Source organism: Cervus elaphus, chromosome 22 (genome assembly GCF_910594005.1).
Source record: "Cervus elaphus chromosome 22, mCerEla1.1, whole genome shotgun sequence".
Classification (NCBI taxonomy): Eukaryota; Metazoa; Chordata; class Mammalia; order Artiodactyla; family Cervidae; genus Cervus; species Cervus elaphus.
In genome coordinates this window covers 14,242,667-14,262,486 of record NC_057836.1, presented here as the reverse complement: position 1 = coordinate 14,262,486, position 19,820 = coordinate 14,242,667, and the positions used below count along the sequence as shown (strand labels likewise).

The 19,820-nt window shown below is 53.1% G+C and overlaps 1 protein-coding gene across 2 annotated transcripts; it reads left to right on the top strand.

Moving 5' to 3' along the window:
• The first annotated feature begins 698 nt into the window (after nt 1-698).
• Nucleotides 699-17,336, top strand: FGF6 (fibroblast growth factor 6). Of its 2 annotated transcripts, XM_043882503.1 has the most exons (4): nt 717-1,289; nt 2,226-2,329; nt 12,916-13,115; nt 15,892-17,336. In XM_043882503.1, the coding sequence occupies exons 1-3, from the start codon at nt 944-946 to the stop codon at nt 13,090-13,092; spliced, it is 627 nt and encodes a 208-aa protein (XP_043738438.1). In that variant the 5' UTR covers nt 717-943; the 3' UTR covers nt 13,093-13,115; nt 15,892-17,336. The 2 variants fall into 2 exon arrangements, with proteins under 2 accessions (XP_043738437.1, XP_043738438.1); XM_043882502.1 differs by having other exon boundaries at nt 699-1,289; nt 12,916-17,336.
• The last annotated feature ends 2,484 nt before the right edge of the window (nt 17,337-19,820 follow it).

The window sequence follows — 19,820 nt, the reverse complement described above, 5'->3', positions numbered from 1 at the left end:
TCTCTGAAATGGGAATGACAGCAGTCAGGTGCCAAGGGTGAACCCCAGTAGGAAAAGGGCTGGTGGCTCTGTCCAGGGCTGGATGCAGCTCCTACCCTCTGGCTGGTTGCACGCCAGGACCTGAGTGGAGAACAGAAGCCCAACCCTAGCCCCACCTCCCTCCATAATCCTCAAGACCCCTGGAGACCCCCTATCCAATCCCTATCCTCTCTTGCTAAAGGGGTGCAGATTTCCAGTATCTCCCCAGCCTTGGTGGCCCTCAACCATGAGCTCTTTCCATGAACAGGGTGACTCAAAGGCCCCGGTCATCACCCTCCACCACGCCTCCCCCATCCCTGGCTTTACCCTTTGCCCTCTAAATAAGGAAGCCAGCGCTGCCAGGCCAAGGACTTCTGCCCAATTTGGGTCCTGGGTGGCCTCTCGCCTCCCTCTTCCCTTGGGCCCCCAGCCAACTCCCCCTCCCTCAGAGATGCGCCCTGCTCACTTCATTCCTGCCTCATAGTTGGAATGACAGCGGCTCCCAGAATCTGTGGGGTGTGGGGAGGGTGCCGGGGGTCTGGGGAGGCAGCCAGGCCCTGGAGCAGGTTAATGTTACAGCCCTGGATAAGTGAGCTGGGCCACTTGACGTCAGGGTGATGATGGGTGGCGGGGAGGGCCAGGCAGCTGAACTATAAAGACAGGTCCAATCTGATATAATCAACTCGGGTCGGAGCGAGCGGGCCAGCCAGGCAGCGTCCCCAAGCCATGGTCCCTACCGGCCGCGGCTCAGCCTGGGTCCCTCTGCTCCAGACCCAAGTGCCCAAAGCCGGCTTTGGTTTCATGTCAGCAGCCTTCAACTGCCTTCCAAAAATAAGCCCCTGCCGCCATGCCGAGGGGAGAAAAACAAGAAGGGCGGTATTTTTAGGGCCATTAATTCTGACCACGTGCCTGAGAGGCAAGGTGGATGGCCCGGGGACAGACGCTGCTCATCACTATGTCCCAGGGAGCAGGACGTCCGCAGGGCACGCTGCGGGCTCTCGTCTTCCTCGGTGTCCTAGTGGGCATGGTGGTGCCCTCTCCCGCGGGCACCCGAGCCAACGGCACGCTGCTAGCCTCGAGGGGCTGGGGCACCCTGCTGTCCAGGTCTCGGGCTGGGCTGGCCGGAGAGATCGCCGGCGTGAACTGGGAGAGCGGCTACTTGGTGGGAATCAAGCGGCAGCGGAGGCTGTACTGCAACGTGGGCATTGGCTTCCACCTTCAGGTGCCCCCCGACGGCCGGATCAGCGGGACCCACGAGGAGAACCCCTACAGTGAGTGCCAGCCGCAGCCAGTTGGGGAAGCCGGGGGCTGGGACTCCAGCAGGTCTCTGGTGCCTGGCTGTGATGAAGGGTGGAGGGGGCTTCTCCACTTGGGTGCCCACTAGCTGAGCCACCTCCCCCAGCTCGCTTTGCTCCTGTAGGATGCATAGGCAGAGGTCTGAGCATCCTCTCCCATCAGCCCAAGGAGCCCCTGCGACATTAATTCATTCAGCATTTCAGGCGCAGCCATGGCCTTGTAGGACCACCGGGAACCCCCACCCAGGGGGAGCCACAAAATGAGGGTGGAGAGAACTGGCAAGGATGCTTAAGCCAGATTAGACCTGAGCTGCTTTTCATTTCGCTTCCCTCTTTGAGAGGAAAGGCAAGTCGTTTGCAAAATTTCCAGCTGCAGCTTGTCCTTCTTTCTAGTTCAGCTTGCCCCCACCCCCCATGCCTGCCTTACAAGTTGGTGGGTTGCTGTCTAGATGGGCTCTCCCCAGGAGGGGATGGGGCTGGAGGATCCAGGGCAGCCGTCAGACTCTGTGTGGCTGCAGTGTTTGCTCAGATGGGCTGAGATGTGTTGAAATGCGAGGAGATATTTTAAACAAAGCTAATCAGAATTCACTTTTTTTTATCCATGTCAAGGACCTCATGTGATTAAGCCCAGACTCGAAGCTACCCTTAAGTAGATGCCCAGGTGGCCACTGGGATTTCTAACTCCAATGTCAGAACTTCCCCCTTGCAAAACTCGATTGTTAACAGTTCAGTAGAATGGACCAGACTGGCAACTCAGCTCCTAAAGTGAGATCAGGGTGGAGGCTATGAAGGCCTGACTTTCTAGAGGCAGGAGGGTGGGCCTAGATGCCCTTGGAGGGGGTCACTTTTAGGTTGACATCCCACTCCGCTTTGCACAATCCTGGGGTAACACAGCCCCCATCTCTTTGGCAGGCCTGCTGGAGATTTCCACGGTGGAGCGAGGCGTGGTGAGCCTCTTTGGAGTGAAGAGCGCCCTCTTTGTCGCCATGAACAGTAAAGGAAAATTATATGCCACGGTGAGTCCATGAGGCCAGGGGAAGCTTCAGGCTGCACAAGGCCTGCTTGTGTGCTCAGTCGCTCAGTTGTGTCTGCCAGGCTCCTCTGTCCATGGGATTTTCCAGGCTGGAGTGGATTGCCATTTCCTCCTCCAGGGGATCTTCCCAATTCGGGGATCGAACCCACGCCTCCTGCATTGGCAGGTGGACTCTTTACCACTGAGTCACCCAGGAAGCCCCTGCATGAGGCATGAAGAGTGTGCAATTGAAGAAAATAGTGCAAACTCTTGAGCAGAGATGTGCGTATTTATCTAGAATGAGGAGGGAGGCTGTGGGAGGAGCCGGTGCAAATGAGGTGCTCGCAGCTCTGTGCTGGATCATGTTTTTCCTGATCCCACCTGTCGGAGCCTTGTAGCAAGAAAGGAACTATAGCTCAGAGGGTCATAGGGTCCAAGGAAAGCCAGAGTTCTGCATAAAGCTGCTCTCCAAGCTTACGGTCAGGCCCTGAGCCGGAGAGGCCCAGAGAAGCAGGCCCGTGTTTCAGCCTAGACACGCTTCTCCCAGGAGCCACCCTCCAGCCATGAGCACAGCTCGGGGAGAAGAAATGAAGCTCTTTTCCTCACCTTTATCGGTGTGTGGACATCTTACTTTAAGGTTTTAAGCCCTCTGACCTCTGATCCCAGGCGCCAGAGAACCATGCCCCCATTGTACCCCCTTGGCTGGCACCAGACCCCACCTCTGCCTTCTCCCACCACCCGTCACCGCTGGTGGGGGCAATGCTAGCACTTGGGTTAACCTCCCCAACTTCCACGTTTCCCCACATCTCTGCTCTCTCTGACCCCTTCCTTCCTGAGTCTCCCAGCCCATAATTTTGGCATATTCCAAAACGTGGAGGGGGAAAGCATTCCTACGAAGGCAGAGACACTGGGAGTTCTCGAGACCGAAATAAGAAGGCTAAAAAGGAAGATCTGTGAGCCATGGTCGAGGAATAGCAGAGTGACTATTTCTGGGGAGGGTGTGGAGGGCCGTTCTACCCCTGCATGGGGACAGACGGGAGCAGGAAGTGAACGCAGAGGCTCTGGGACCCAGGGCCAGCATCCAGAGAGGCTGTCCCAACACAGCAGGGCTGTGAAATACCCGAAGGGGGAGCCCAGGTAGTCTTGGCCTGTGATCTGCAGCGCTAACACCTCTCTGTCTGGGTTGGTTTGTGTGGAGACAAGGCATACATCAGAATCAGTGAGCCTCTGAGGACAAGTGGCTGGAGGGCAGGTAGGCTGGAGCTGGAACCGCATCTTAGTCTGTACCATGAGAGGAGGCGCTACTGCTGGGGGCCTACATGCATCACCTGCAGAGCCCAGAGGCAGGTCTGCACACAGACCCGGGGGCCCACCTGCAAGAGGAGGATGAAGATCAGATGCATCTCTCGGGGCTGCTGGGGAATAGTACTTAGAGAGCATCCCCAGGGCTCCTGACAAACAGTAGGTGCTCAATACAGGGGAGTCATTTATGTTGTCTCAACACTGCCCCAGGCTCTGCCCTCCTCCTTCCTAGAGATGAGTCTCATGGGAGGACCCTCTGCATCCACACCACCCTGGGAACTCATCACAGGCCAGATTTCTGGGGACCCTCCTCAGAGATGCTCAGTCATTAGGGCTGCATTGGGGGGCCTGCATATGTTTGTTTTTATTCTTCAAGTTTCCCAGGTATTTCTGAGGTGCAAGCAGGTTTAGGGGCCACCAGGCTACATGGGCTTTGCAGGGCAGGGAATCCATGCTGGCCAAGGGTCACACCAGTGCTGAGGGCTGCCGGGAGATGAAACTGGTCTGCAACAGGGATCCTCAGATGTCCTTTTCACTGCTCTCTGCGTGTGTGATGGAGAGGGCAGGAGGCCCCTGGAGCCAGCAGGGCTTCGATGGAGCCAGTGTCCCGCCCGGTATAGCGGATGGTCCCCAACAGCCCCTTCCCAGCCGCCTGTGTGTTGCCTGGATCCCACTGGCTGCAGAGCCAGGAATGGGGGCCGTTGGCTCTGAGCTTCTCCTCAAAGTGAATCTTTTCAAAGGAAGTACAGACTACATCAACCCTTATCTCTGCCACCGTCATTAACAAGCTATTTAGTATTTCTTTCTCCTTATCCTGAAAGAAATTTAACTGTGAGGTGGGGGAAGGGCACAAACAGAGGATCAGTGTGTCCACGTCCCACCTGAAACCTGAGGTCCCCGTAGGAGAAGCCAGTAAGGCTGGGACCAGCAGAACCGCTGGGAATGGACAGAGCATTCCGGGACCACAAGAAGGGGGAGACTCTGAAGCGTAGGCTGACCCCTGATGTTCCAGACACCCCTGACCCCTCACTCCTCAGCAGATGACTTCAAAGAGGGTCCACAGGACACACTGCAGAGCCAGAGTCCCAGAAAAGGGGGGCCTTCCCTGGGAGGAGCCCTGCCCACCGTCTACACCCCCACCTCCTCCCCTCATATACCCCCCAGGGGTATCTGCCCAAGGGCACCTTCTTGGAGGGGAGATCGTCCTCCCCAGAGTCCCAAGCCCACCACCAGATGCTCCTGAACCCTCTCTCCCCAGCCTGCAGTGCCCCCCAGGGGCCGTTATCACAGTCTGAAAAAACAATTGCCACTGATCCCGGAGCCAGGAAGACTCCTGATGAATGGTGATTTCATTCACACCATTTCCCTTTAAGCCACTGGAGCTGTCTCCCTTCCCTGCATGCTCAGCTGCTACTATGCTGCCTGAGTGGGGTTTCTTCCGGGGGGCTGGGGACCCCTGCTGGGGGCACAGACAGAGGGAGGGGCAGGGGACAAGGTAAGAAAATGAGTAACAGTGTTAGTTGCTAGGCCATGTCAGACTCTTTTACGACCCCATGGACTGTAGCCCACCAGGCTCCTCTGTCCATGGGATTCTTCAGGCAAGAATACTGGGATGGGTTGCCATTCCCTTCTCCAGGGCATCTTCCCAACCCGGGGATTGAACCCACATCTCCTGCATTGCAGGCAGATTCTTTACAGGGAAATCCAAGGTAGGAAAATAAGCACCAAGAAAACCCACCTAGAGAGTGGGCTCCCACGGGCTTCCTCCCTTGGAAGGAGGGGTGCAAAGCCTGTGGCAGTGTTTAGACAATATAAACAGCTCCCCCATATTGAGCACCTACTGTTCGCCAGGTGCCCTGGGGATGCTTTCTGGGCAGTACCCCCAGCACAGTTGGGAGGGGTGTCTGATTGTCATCCCCATTTTGAAGATGGGACCCTGGGTCTCTGAGGCCTCAGGTGAATCAGGTTTGTGTGCAGACCTGCCTCCACGGGTGATGCCCTAGGCCTGAAACAGAAACGCACAAGGTATGTAGACTGATGCCCAGGTTTCCGCTCCTAGCCTCCAGCCACTATCTTACTTCCGACAAAGTCTCTAACCATCTCTGAGCCCAGACCTCTGCTCCCTCTGATGGGGACGGAGGCAGGAATCAGTGAGTTCCCATCTCCTTGATCTTTTTAAAATTAAAAAAGAAAAAAAAATCAAAGATCTCCACCTGACATGGTACTGTTAGAATCCTTTAGCTGAGAAAAGTACATAGTGAAGAAAACCTACTAGGAATTCAGTTATGCTTCTCAGTGACTTTGGTTTTACTCAGTACAACTATGTCTCCATCCTTTTCATCAATGGCATCATGACAACCAGCGAAGCACAGCATTTGTTTCATCCACAGAGGCCGTCGGTTATTACCTGGGGTGTTAACCTGCAGGGAGGGGAGGATCAGGTCTTTCTCTTGCCCTTGGCTGCTTCTCCCCCGCTAGCGGGAGATGGAGTCTGAGCATATGGGGCAAAGAGTCGCTGGTGCTAACAGTAGGTGGAAGGGTCAGAGATGGGACCCCAGAGCTGGGGGCAGCTTGTGCTGCAGCCAGGGACCTGGGGAGCCCTGCAGACAGTCTCCCAAAGGGCTCTGTCTGCAGCCTGCCTGCTACCCAGGGCGATGCCGGAATGAGGAGTGAGAATCACGACAGGCCCGGTGGAGGCATCTTCAAATGCTTCTCCATTGCCGATGCAATTGTGTGTTAGGGACGGGGATTAGAAAGGATAGGCGTCTTCAGAGCCAGGAGGTGCTGTTTCTCCATTTCAGCTAAGGGCTGAGAAAGCAGCAGCTGGGCTCCAGGAGGAGAGGGTCTTGAGACAAAGAGTTCTCTGGGTGTTTTCTCACCTCCCCCTCCTTATCCATGCAACCCCCTCCCCAACTCCCATGCCCATAGACAACCAGGAGGAAAGGGGGCAAATGGCCCTCAGCAGCCCTAGAAGGAAGAACTTTAAAGACATGGAGACACTTCCATCAGTCCAGTGGCCTACTGAACAAAGACCAGAGTCTGGGATGGCTGTCTGGTCCACCTCAGACTCTGAGGGGCATTTCCGCCAGAGGTAACTCATGCCAAGACCCCTGTATGTCCCACCTGCCCCTGCAAAACGCCCCTCTCCACTGTCAGAGCTAAACGCTTTAGAGCTCAGGTCCTCAGAAGTCTGATTAGACCTACGTGGAATTTAAGGCATTGTCACGCTGGGGCTTGGGGCCTGGCAGGCCCCAGCAATGTGATCCGGGGGAATTATTTTCATTTGTTCAAGTAATAATATACGGTAGCTGCTTTTCTTAACACGGCGTTCGCTTGGCTTTTCTCACCAGAGCTGAGGAGCCAGCATTCCTGAGCCATGAGACTCGGCTCAGGGACACAAACGGTGAGACGAAGCGAGGGGCTGGTCCCCATGCCAGCCTGAGCATCTGTGGGGCCGTGGAACATTGGGCGGGAGGGAAGGGTTCAGGGCCACGGTCTCAGCCTCCTGCCCCCGGCCGCATGGCCACCTGAACACCAGGGATGGAGCAGAGAGGGGCTCAGAGGAGAAGGGGCCAGGGAGAGGCAGAGAAGCTTTCAAAGCAACTTCATCCATGTCTCTTCTCACTTTGGATTTGCACAGAATTCTGGGGAAGACTTCAGAGAGTAAAGAATCTGCCTGCAATGTGGGAAACCTGGGTTCGATCCCTGGGTCAGGAAGCTGCCCTGGAGAAGGGAATGGCAACCCACTCCAGTATTCTTGCCTGGAGAATCCCATGGACAGAGGAGCCTGGAGGGCTACAGTCCATGGGATCACAAAGAGTCGGACATGACTGAGCAACTAACACAACCTGGGGAAGGCTAGGGACATAAGGTGGGCTGGAGGAAAGAAATAGAGGTCGGAAACTTTCTGAAAAGTTGGGGTGGAAGTTGAATAATCAATATCTGATGAGCGGAGACAAAAGCACAATGTATAACACTACCATCATGCACATTTAAACAAATACGTTTTAGAAGATCTAGACCTTAGCAAAAGCTAGATTCTTCTATTGGATCAGGGCAAATGCTCTGAATTTCTGGCTCCAATCTGGCTCAATTCCTCTCTCTTCCTGTCCTGTCCCCCAAGACCTCTGCCCCAAGATCTGATTTCCTCTCTAGAGTTTGCAAAGAAAGTGAAGTCACTCAGTCGTGTCCGACTCTTTGCGACCCCATGGACTGTAGCCCAGCAGGCTCCTCCATCCATGGAATTTTCTAGGCAAGGGTACTGTTGCCATTTCCTTCTCCAGGGGAGCTTCCCGACACAGGGATCGAACCCAGGTCTCCCTCATTGCCGGTAAAGGCTTTACCGTCTGAGCCACAAGGGAATCAGAGTTTGCAAACCTCGCATGAAACCTCTCCCTTGACCACAGTTTAGATCAGAAATGAATTCTCCTGGAAACTGGTGGGCAGGGTGCTCTCCAGGGTCATAAAAAGTTAGAATCGATTGGTGGGTGGACAGGGGGCTGGACAAGACTAGAGGGAGAGCACAGACCAGTCTCTGATACAAAGCTTCTCTCAGTCCATTTTCTGGGCCATCTTTCACCCTCAATTCCCTCCCTATTTTCACTAATACACTAATATGACGAGGTAATATCAATACATGAACATGGTTTAAGGAGAGGAAGGTGCAGAAGAATACATCATGGAAATGAAGTCTCACTCTCACTGTTTTTTGTTTTTTTGGGTTTTTTTTTTTTTGGCCATGCCATGCAGCATATGGGATCTTAGTTCTCTGACCAGGGATCGAACCCATGCCCCCTGCATTGGGAGCTCAGAGTCCTAACCACTGGACCACCAGGGAAGTTCCTCCCTTTCACTGTTGTCTCAAAGACCCAGACTCTCCCCAGGACACCTTGTCACTAGGCCTTGTGTGCCAACCATCCTAGGAAGAACTAGCATCCCTAAGTGTATACTCATGTTGGCATCATATTTTAAAATCACACGAACAGGAGCAAACAACCCACACTGTTTGAATCTTGCTTCTTCACTGAACAGTATGCCTTAGGGGCCATCTCAAAGCAGTGCACAGAGGGGTTCTGGTTTTTTCATGACTGAGAACATTCTCTGTGTGGCTGTCCCATCCCTGAGCTCAGCACCGCCTGTCTGATAGACCCTGAGGTTGTTTTCAGTCTCTCACTGTTATAAATGATGCTGCAGTGCGTGACTTTTAGACACAAGTGGGAGTGAGCCTGTAAGATAAATTCCTAGAAGTGGAAATGCTCATCAAAACTGTAGTTATTATTTTATTCTAATAAATGCTGTAAATCTTCTCTTGACAGAAGTTATAACAATACACACACCAACACTTCCAATGAGAACTCCTAGTCCCCATGCGCTCACCAATGAAAGTCTCTGATCCAACACAGTTCTGTGTGCAACCCGACAATTAAAAACATAATCACAAAAAAAAAAAAAACATAATCACACACTTGTGGTTTCTGTTTCTTTTAGGGCTTCCCTGATGGCTCAGATGGTAAAGAATCTGCCTGCAATGCAGGAGACCCAGGTTCCCAGGCTGGGAAGATCCCCTGGAGAAGGGAATGGCTACCCATTCCAGTATTCTGGCCTGGAGATTTCCATGGACAGAGAAGCCTGGCGGATTACAGTCCACAGGGTCACAAAGAGTCGGACAAGACTGAGCCACTAACACTTTCACTTTTTTTCTGTTAGGCATATTTTCTTATGTTTAAATGCTCCTTGTATTTCCTTTTCTGTGAACTGTCATCTATAAATATCCATTTTTCAGTCAGTTCATGGTTCTGAATATAGTAACCAAATTCAATCTATTGCAAACTATATTATAAAGTATAATGCATTGTAAATATTTTTTTATTCAGTTTGCTATTTACATTCTTATTTTCTTTAAGGTGATTTTTTTTTTTCTAGGCAGAAGTCTAATTTATTCCTCTTGGGTTTTATAATGGCCTCTAGTTTTTTTGTGTCCTGCTTAGAAAGAGCTTTCTGACTTTTTTTTTTTTTTTTTAAGATTCTCTTCTCTCTTTTTTTCTTTGTTTTTGGTTCTGCCTGCATGGCTTGTGGTATCTCAGTTTCCAGACTGGGGATTGAACCTGGGCCTTGGCAGTGAAAGCACCACTAGGCCACCAGGGAACTCTCCTTAAGTTTCTCTTTTTAGCATTTAAATATTTGTTCCTTTGGAATTTATTTTAGAGTTAGGAATAAAATCATACATCAACTTTTATTATTATTCCATTATTACTATTATGTAAGATAGTATCCAGTTCTTCCAACACCATGTCTTCTCCAGTGATTGGAATTGCCACTTTTATTTTATATTCATTTTACGTTCGTGTTTGGATTTACTTCTGGATCGTATTCTGTTTGTTGAGCTGCACCAGACTGTTAATTCATGCAGCATTATTTCTGCTCAACTTTGACCATTGATCCCGAATTCACTTTTCCCTGGAGCTTTGCCCATGGACAGCCTTAGGTCCTGTGGTTACCCCGAACCCCCATATCCCGAGAGGCCCCAGGAGTGCAGGGCCAGAGCCGGGTCAGCTCTGTGCCCGCCTCCCCCAGGCTCACCCTCTACCACCACTCAGGCAATAAATGCAGGGCTTAGAAGCTAAGTTGTCCTACAACCCACCGCAGCTTTTTCAAACTTTACTTATTTTTGGCCGCTCTGGGTCTTGGTTGCCGCAGGGACACGTCTCTAGATGTGGAGAGCGGGGTCTGCTCTTCGTTGTGGTTCGAGGGCTTCTCATTGCAGTGGCTTCTCTTGTGTGGGAGCACGGGCTCTAGGCTGTGCAGGCTTCGGCTGCTGCCACTCCCAGACTCTAGAACACAGGCTTATAGTTGTGGCGCCCAGGCTCAGTTGCTCCAAGGTACATGGAATCTCTCCAGACCAGGGATGTCTGGAAAACCTATGTCCCCTACATTAGCACATAGATTCTTAACCACTGGACCACCAGAGAAGCCCCCACAGCAAGTTTTATAGGAATGATGATCCCAGGTAAGACAAAGCTTTTAGTCCTTTTACTTCCAACTAATCTATGAATCAGTTAGAGGAGAATCATTATGGCAATACCAATTATATTTTACTCTGCTGTGTGCCAAGCATTATACCAAGGTCTCTCCATGCATTATTTCAGTGAATGCTCCCTCCAATTCTATGACACAATTATCCTCACAGCTCCCATTTTACAGATGAGGAAGCTGCGGTTTAGGAGGTGAAATAATTGCCAAGTTCACATAAGTAAATAAGAGGTGAATCATCATATACGCTTCGCCTACTTTGATTAGTTTCTTTTTCCTACTTTGGGACATTCCTTTCTTCATTCTGTAAATATTTTTGCGTACCCATAGCAAGAAAGGTAAAAACTTGTGAAAAACAGAACTCCCTGGTGCGATATTCAGAAGCCAATTGACATGGCTGGTGCAGACTTACAGGGTCATCTCAAGGAAATGAACATCACGGGAAGGTGCCTTGTCAACAGTAACCCAGGGGTGTGAGAGGGAAAGAGGGGAGGCCTTCATTCAGTGAGGGGGTGGCAAAGGGATGGGTGAGTGGTACCCAGTGTATTACCTAGATGATGCCCATTGCCCCTCACTGGCTCTCACTGCATCCAAGAGCCATCCCTTTGTGGGCATCCATGAGCCCCTCTTAGAGCATCATTCATCCAGTGTCACCTGCTCAAAAGGACACAGTCCTTGTCTCAGGGACCTGGGAGTCCCCTGGGATGGTGCATTGTTTTCAGTGCTCTCAAACTGGTCCACTCGGAGCCCCGAGGAGCCAGCTCATCACCCTTCTTCATCAGAGAAAGAGGCTCTCGTTCACCCCACGCCGGCAGGGTGAGGCCAGGCGCTCGTAGTACGATTCCTCTTGAGAAGGTCAGACGACACCCCTGGCACAGCCGCTCAGCCATTGAGTGGGTTTTTTATAGCCGATGGCCTCAGTCGGCAGGAAGGAGTCAGGTATTATGCTCAGCTCTACCTCTGTTTCATTCTGCATTTCTCTAAAGACCAGATCCCAGGCTTTCTAGCCCCTCAAGGGAGCGACCTCCACCCGAAGCCCAGACATCTCCCCAGCCGGGGGCAGTGACTTGGGTGGGTCTGAATGGAGGGCCCTCTCTTCTAGGAATAAAGGAGGATTTGGGTGATTTATTGGGGCTGAACTTGTCGATGTGTGGCAGGAAGCCTGGCCCTCAGTTTCTGAACAGGTGGTCCTCACACGAATCGCTCCAGAGAGGGCCTTTCAGCATCAGCCCCAGATTCCATGGCACCACAGGTCACAGAGGGAACCAGGTTCTGTTCCCCATAAAGTCTCTGCTCATCACCATCTCATTCCTGCCTTTCTCTGGAGAACAGTGGATTCCAAGGGGACACCAGGGCTTCCCAGGTGACTCAGTGGTAAAGAACCTACCTGCCAATGCGGGAGACATAATGAGACACAGGTTCGATCCCCGGGCCGGGAAGATCCCCTGGAGGAGGAAATGGAAACCCACTCCTGTATTCTTGCCTGCAGAATCCCATGGACAGAGGAACCTGGTGGGCTACAGTCCATGGGTTCGCCGAGTCGGACATGACTGAACACACACACACAGTGACACCAGGCACCTCTGGGCTCAAAATCAAAGCCAAGGATGGGCCTTTTAAGGGGCAGCACACTCGGGCCTTAACCTGGGAAAGATGGGATGAGGGATCCAACTGGAGAGAGAATTACTATAATAACCAGACACAGGTGTGCTGGGAAGGCCTTAGAAAGTCGACCGTCTCAACCTCCGCCCACCTGCCCCTCCTGATGGTCCCCCAGCATGTGGCGTGCAGAGAAGGGAAACAGGTCTGGAGGGGAGACGGCTGCCCCAAGGTCACAGAAGTGAAGCCACTGATCAAACCCCAATTCTCAGTCCTGCTCCACTAGGTCCTCTCCCAGGGGACTCGAGAAGACAGCTTCTATCCCTTCCTGGTGCTGTCTCTGAATGTAATAAATTATCATCCAGGCGTTTAACAGACTAAGTGCCCGCGACTGGCAGTCCGGAGCACCCTTGCTCTCCACGTGACACAGGCCGTCCACCCACATCCCTGGGCCTGAGTTTTCTCATCATGAAGTGGGGGAAGGTGAAGAAGGGCCCACGAGAGCTCCGATGGCCCCCCTGTTTTCAGCTTCCAGGCTTCCGCTCACCCAGGATGGCTCAGAGCTCCCAGCGGTCAACCGATTCGGGAAGGTGAGGGGCCTGATGTCTGCTGGGCTTCATTCATCACTGATGCTCTGCCGTTTGTCCGTTTCCTCCGCAGCCCAGCTTCCAAGAAGAGTGTAAGTTCAGAGAGACCCTCCTGCCCAACAACTACAATGCCTACGAGTCGGACCTGTACCGAGGCGCCTACATCGCACTGAGCAAATACGGACGGGTGAAGCGGGGCAGCAAGGTGTCCCCCACCATGACTGTCACGCACTTCCTCCCTAGGATATGAGGACCCTGGAGGAAGGCTCACAGGTGGAAAGCAATGTCTTTTCTGTTGGAATTTTGCACAGGTGGACAGTTCCCCCTCCCCCTATGCCTCCTGAGTCGAGCTCCTTCTCTGCTTGGGAGAGGGGGAGATCTGAGCTGGTACCCAGAGCCACTGGACCCCATGGCAGGTGACCCACCAGAGGGAGGGCTTGCAGACGGGCTCCTAGAATGGCAATGGATCGATCCCACGCTCTGACCTCGACTGAGGGGAGAAAGTCCAGAGACACTCATGGAAGAGGACCCTGGGCGCTGGAAAAGGAGGGGAGGAAGTGTGTGTACTGATGTATATTCATACATCTCAGTCTGTACGTACAGACATCTCAGTCTATATCATCAGAGCCGATGCATCTGGGCATCTCTGAACAGGCTTTTTCCTCCAGGCATCACCGGAATCTGCCTGCAAGAATGTCACCTGTCAGCCCAGCAGGATCGATGCGTGCTCCCATTCTGACTCTTTCCAATCACCTTCCCTCTCAGAGGCTGCTGACTGCGTGGGTTGCCCCGGGGCGGGGGCAGGGGCAGGGTCAGGGAGCAGCTGTCCTCTAAAGTGCAGAGAGGCAGGGTGACAGGGCGTGAGATTTAGCTGCAGACCAGAAAGTGTGAGCGGGCACTCAAGGCACCCCAGGTGTGAGGGCTCTGGGAACCCTGGGACACATTGTCAATGAAACTGGGGGAGACAATGTCCCCTTTTTTTTTGGAGGAGAGGGTTGGAGCAGCGTGTGAGGCAACTGGGAGAAAACTGGCTAGAAGCAGCGGAATGGACGGGGCGTCCTAGAGAGAGCCTTTCTGCCCAGAGGACTCAAGTGCTGCGCGTGGCTCCAAGAACAAGCTGGGGCCAGGCTGCCTGCCCGTAACTTTTCCTCACATTGAACCGGGTCTTATTTTAACCTCAGATGACAAGGATCCTAATAATGGCAACCTCTTTGGCCAGCATCAAGGGGTACAAAATAGGTCATGAAGGAAGTAGAGAGGTTTCGGACTTCAGATGCTAATTCCTCTCCAGTAACATCCAGGAAACTCACCCAAGTTCTCATCTGATACTCTCACTTCCTTCTCGGCCGGCCTCCCACACACACACACTGGTGCCTGGATGCAGCGGAATTGGGCACCGTGACGTCCAGAGTTTGCCCCCCTGACCCCCTATAGTAGGAGGAGAGTGATAATCCAGGGAAATGGAGCAGCCCAGCTGAAGCGGCTCCTTGCTGCCACAATGCCTTCTTGCCTCCTGGCCTTTGAGAGTATTTAAAGCAGAGGTGCCCCAAGCGACTATAAATGTTGTCTGCCTGGAGCCTTCGGATGCCTGAGCCGTTGGGACGTTCCTAAATCTGAAACCAGAGAGACCCGTGTCGGAGCGCACATATTTTCGGCGGACGTGGACAGGCGGGTTACAAAATGAGCTGACACCCTCTGTGACTCTCAGAGGCCCTGGCCAGCAAGACCAGTCCTTTCTCTGCTGCAAATATCCTCGCCTTTGACACACCTCTCTATTTGCAGATGCGTCCAGCTATAGATAGAGCCAGGATGAGCTGAAGGCAGGGGCTCGCGATCCAAGGGAGAGACACCCTGCTGGTCACCTCCTCTGCCCAGCACATATCAGGGCAGACAGGTGCTGGAGGAGGGACAAGAGGCTACACCAAAGCGGGCGAAGATGCAACAGACAGTGAGATGCAAGTGGGCGAAGATGCAACAGACAGCTCAGGATGAGAGAGGGTGCAGCCAAGTCTTGAGTGGAAACTGGACGGAGCTGGGGTCTTGGTCAAGCAGAAAGGGAAAACATCGGTCCATCTTGACTGTTTGGAATATTTCAAGTGTAGGTCTGCTTGGAGGCAGGGGACAAAACGGATTGTTCTTCAGGAGGCCTTGTCCTGAGCAACTGGTCTGTTTAACAGGGTACCTCGAAAACCAATGCACTCAGAACCTGAGCTGTGGGTCAGCTCCCAGTAGGACGCAGTGGGCGTGTAGGGGTCTGGGTGGGGACGGATGGACCACGATCTGGAGAGGAGAAGGAAGTCACTGGTCTCAAAATATTGGTTCCCTTCTCCCCCAGATGCTGAGCTCTCTTGGCAGGAGAAGGCTCTTCTAAGGAGAGTCATGAGGCCTCAGATGGTTAGATCTTTCCTGCAGCCCCCTAGAGGCTTATAAAAGTGCCCAAATCCTGACCAGGAGTTTCCCCAAATGTCCACTCCGATCTCTGATGCTGGGAGGGAGGATGAGAAGCTCTGAAATGCCCGGGACCCAGCAGGCTTGATGTCCGTTGCTCCAGCGTAACACATTGTCTGACATCCCATGGGCAGCTGGGCATCTGTTCTCACTGGTACCAGGGCCCAAAGTGTACTAGTGTTTCAGTGCTTTGAAGATCACCGCTGATGTACGGCTGAATCACTGACTCTTCAACATCCTTCCCATCCAAAGGAATTCTCCTAGGGCTTTCCCTCTGACCTGTGAGCAACTGAGGCTTAGGGAAAAGTCAAACCCCATCCCCAGACATGGGATCGGGGCGGGGAGTGAGGTCTGCACAGGTGTGCCGAGTTCTCTCCTTGCTCATCCCCAGCTGAGGCCCATGCTCAGCTGTCAGCCCCACTGGATCCAAAAGTCTGCAAGGAGGTGGCAGAAGCAGGGGAACAGAGGTGAGCCCCACCTTCCCGCCAGGCATGCACTAAGAATGTCTTGGGTCCTCCCTCCCCCAGATCCTGAGCTGTGACCCCAGTTCATGCAATTTTTGTAGCTAAATGGCCTCTGTTCCATCTCAAACCATCTCCAGGAGCTCCAGGCAAAGGCGGGGCTCCAGGAGCCCAGAGACTGCCTTATTACCCCTTCAAGAACAAATGATGCAGAAGAGAGCAGCAAGGTGCACCCCCTGAAGGTGGCTTCTCAGCTGGAATGACTGAGCTCAGGACAAAGAACGGGGGCCAGGACCGTGAAGAATCTACCCCCTCCACGGGCAGCCATGGGTAGACCACAGAGGAAACCAGAAAACGCCCTCCTTGTTCCTGTAGGTCACTCCCTGCCTCCTGACCCCTCCCTCCCCACTTCCCAATGGAAAAGCAGCGTACAACTTTGTGATGGACCCTCCATCATTGTTCTCCTCTATACCCTCCCCTCTGCCCCCACGTCCCACCACACCTCCAACGCACACCCCAGGCCCCTGGTCAGGGCTGTTCTGGGGCTTAAGAAAGAGGGGAGGTTCTCCTGTCCTCTGCTCCCGGTGACAAACTTCTCTCCTTCAGACACATCGCTTTCTCCCCAGGCTCGGAATTCTCTCCCAGGTCCATCCTATCCTGAAGCAGGTGGGATGCTCCAGCCCAGGCTGGCTCCGCCCCTCTCTCGTCCTGGACCTTGGACCCTTCCTCATCCTAAGAGAGCCCTGGGGGAGGAAGGAAATGCACGAGGTCGTGAGCGGTCAGTCTCCTTCCCCCCAAAGTTGGACGTCCATCGCCTTTGCCCACTCTGGGCCACAGCTGCTGGTATACACCAAACATGGTCGCTGGCCTCTGGGATGAGCTCTCTGCCCTCCCTTTCCCTTTTGCCCCTTTTCATATGGACACAAGCTAGATTGCTCCTACCTCTTTCTACCCCAGTGCTTTCCCCCAAGGGCTCTGGGTCCATCACCACCAAGGAGGTGTTCTCTGCCACCTGCCCCTCCCGTACCTGCGAAGTGGGTCGCTAGTATTTCTACCCTCTCCTTTCAGCAAGAACCCAAACATTCATTGTGCTACCTCCCAGGAAAACTCCAATGGTAGGAAAGTTAGGGTCAGGGCCAGAAGAATAGATGGAAACACTGAAATCTGTGCTTGCCCCAGAACTGGTGCATGCTCTTCCCTGGACAGGAGGCAGGAGTGACTGTGCCCACAGCCTCCTGAATCTGGTCCACCCTGCAGACAGCTCACACAGACCCATGTGTGGATGCCCCACTGATCGGCAGATCCCAGCACCCACACTGCTGGGTCCTCACGTGGGTTCTCCTTCCTATTAATATAAATCAATCAGTACCTCAGGCTGCATCCCAGGGCAGAGCCTGGGTTTAGCAGGTAGGAAAACGCAGAATTTGTTCAGTCATGTGCTTGTAAAATGTGATGCTTCTATTTTTTTTTTAATATGTATGTGCTATGCACAAACCATATTGTGTTCCAGCAAAAAGGAAAAGGTCTTTTTATACGTTCCTCTAAACTGTTTGACTCCACCCCTCCTATTAAAACCGACAACAAATCTCTGGGCTGTGGTTGATTCTCCTCTGGATTCTTTTTCTCCTCTCGAGGAGGGAAGCAAATTGGAAAGAAAAAGCAGGAGTGCGTGGTGCTGCGAATTTTTAAGGCCGGAAGCAATCACATGGGTTGCTTCATCCATTCTGCATTTTACAGAAAGGGAAATACAGCCAAGGAGGGAGAAGGACAATACCGCTGGCCCTGGTGGAGCAGAGGGCTTCCTTGGTGGCTCAGCTGGTAAAGAATCCGCCTGCAATGCAGGAGACCCAGGTTCGAGCCCTGGGCCAGGAAGATCCCCTGGAGGGGGAAATGGCAACCCACTCCAGTATTCTTGCCTGGGAAATCCCATGGACAGAGGAGCCTGGCAGGCTACAGTCCTGGGGACTCAAAGACTTGGACACGACAGAGCATGTGTACACACATAGTGGACCAGGAGCCTGGTTATGCACACTGCTGGGGCCGTCAATCACATTCATTCCTCATCCACAGATTCGCCCATCCAGGATTATTAATAGTTTGGGGGCACCTGTCTCTGGGCTGCCCTGGGCTAGATTTGGGGGCAGGCATGTGAGTGAACAAGGCAGAAACAGTTTCCCAGCCTCTCACGGACTTGCATTAAAAATATAAAAATCACCCGTGAATGTAGTAAAGTGTAGATTCCAAGCCACACTCCCAGCATCTGGGCCTGGGTGAGCCCAGGAGTCTACCCAGGCAACCCCAACATTGCAGAGCCCTGGTCTAGAAGGATGATTGAACTCGTAGAACATTTGGGCCAAGAGAGACTTTATAAATCATTTTTAAAAATCTTTTCATGGATTAAAAGAAGAAGGCTTAGGGAGTCTAAGTTTCTTACCCAAGATCACCCAGCCAGACGAGACCCCTTCTCTCCTTTCTGGGCACTGTCCCCCACCATCATCAGCCCTCCACCTCACCCCTCACTCCTACATGCACACCCCACCCTCTTCTGCCTCCTCCGCAGGCCCTGGGGTGGATGGCAGTGTGTCTTCAGCTGAGCAGTGATGGGTTCTGAATAAACCTACACACTCTTGGATGAGGGCTTCCCTGGTGGCTCAGATGGTAAAGAATCCACCTGCAGGGCAGGAGACCTGGATTCACCCCCGAGTAGGGAAGATCCCCTGGAGAAGGGAATGGCTACCCACTGCAGTATTCTTGCCTGGAGAATCCCATGGACAGAGGAGCTTGGCGGGCTACCATCCATGGGCTGCAAAAGAGTCGGACACGACTGAGCGGCAGACACTTCCACTTTCACTTTCTGCTGGAAGAGCCTCCTGGTCCCGTGTCCTCTTTATCTCACTCTTGTGTTTATCCATGCAGTTAACATCTCTGCGCTCCTACTGTGTGCCCAGATACCACACTGGCCCCAGCAACATCGCTGTGATCAGTGATCTGTGGGCTCATATACTAGCAAGGAAGACAGACATTAAAGGAATAATTCAGCAGTTTGTGATTAAGAGGCATGAATGAGAAAGTCCAGGGGTCCCACAGGGGCACAGATTACGGTCCTGGGTGGATAAGGGGACCCATCCCAGTGAGAGCTGAGCTATGAGGGGTGTCAGTCAGATTTCAGGTGAGTGAGTGGGTGGGTGGGGTCAGGGGAGGATGGATACTCTGGGGGAGGGAGGCCGTTGCAGGTGTTTGAAGGGGCAGGTGGGGCTCAGGGAAGAGTCAGACACAACTGGGTGACTGAGCATGCTCACAACATAGGCAGTAATCTCCGCTGCAGACGACTAGGACCTTAGGCCATTCCTAAAGACATCTTTGATCTTCACAAGTAGGGGTGTGGGGTTTTATTGCATCGAGTGGGTAGAGACCAGGGCTGATACAGTACCCAGCACAGCCCCGACCGCAGAGAACAGTCCAGCGTTGCCCGGGTTATGAAAGCCTGCGGACAGGTATGGGCCCCCCTCACTTGGCCTAAAATTCCTTTTTTTGGGGGGGCATGCTACATTACACAGCTTATGGGATCTTAGTTCCCCGACCAGGGATTGAACCCACGCCCTCAGCAGTGGAAGTGCAGAGTCTTAACCACTGGACCACCAGGGAAGTCCCTCACTCAGCCTGAAATTGATCACTGACTCTCACTGGAGACCCAGGTGAGGCAGGAAGTCTCTGAGAGAAGCACCCCTCGCACCTCCTCCGCATCCCCAGGAAGTGCTGTGCGGACAGGATAAGGCAGTGGGCAATGGAGGACTGTCCAGAGAGGAGGCCGGGCAGATGAGGACTTCACACCTGGGAGCAGGTAAGTGTTCCTGGGTGGAAGGAGGAATGTGAGGGGCAGGTGAGTAGGACCCAAGGGAAATGAAGTGAAGGCCCCACAGGTCCTCCCTCTTCTCTGTCACTAGCATCTCTGCCACCCTCTCAAACCCAAGTCAGAACCCTTTCCCAAGCCCCGCCCCACTCCTGCCCGCATCCATCCCATCCCAGCCAGCAGGACTCTTGTTCAAAATTTTATCCCTAAATTGTTCTT

Coding starts and splice junctions, on each gene's coding strand:
- FGF6 (XM_043882502.1), top strand. CDS start 944: ATGGCCCGGGGACAGACGCTGCTCATCACTATGTCCCAGGGAGCAGGA. Junction 1,290..2,225: donor CCACGAGGAGAACCCCTACA/GTGAGTGCCAGC, acceptor TCTCTTTGGCAG/GCCTGCTGGAGATTTCCACG. Junction 2,330..12,915: donor AAGGAAAATTATATGCCACG/GTGAGTCCATGA, acceptor TTTCCTCCGCAG/CCCAGCTTCCAAGAAGAGTG.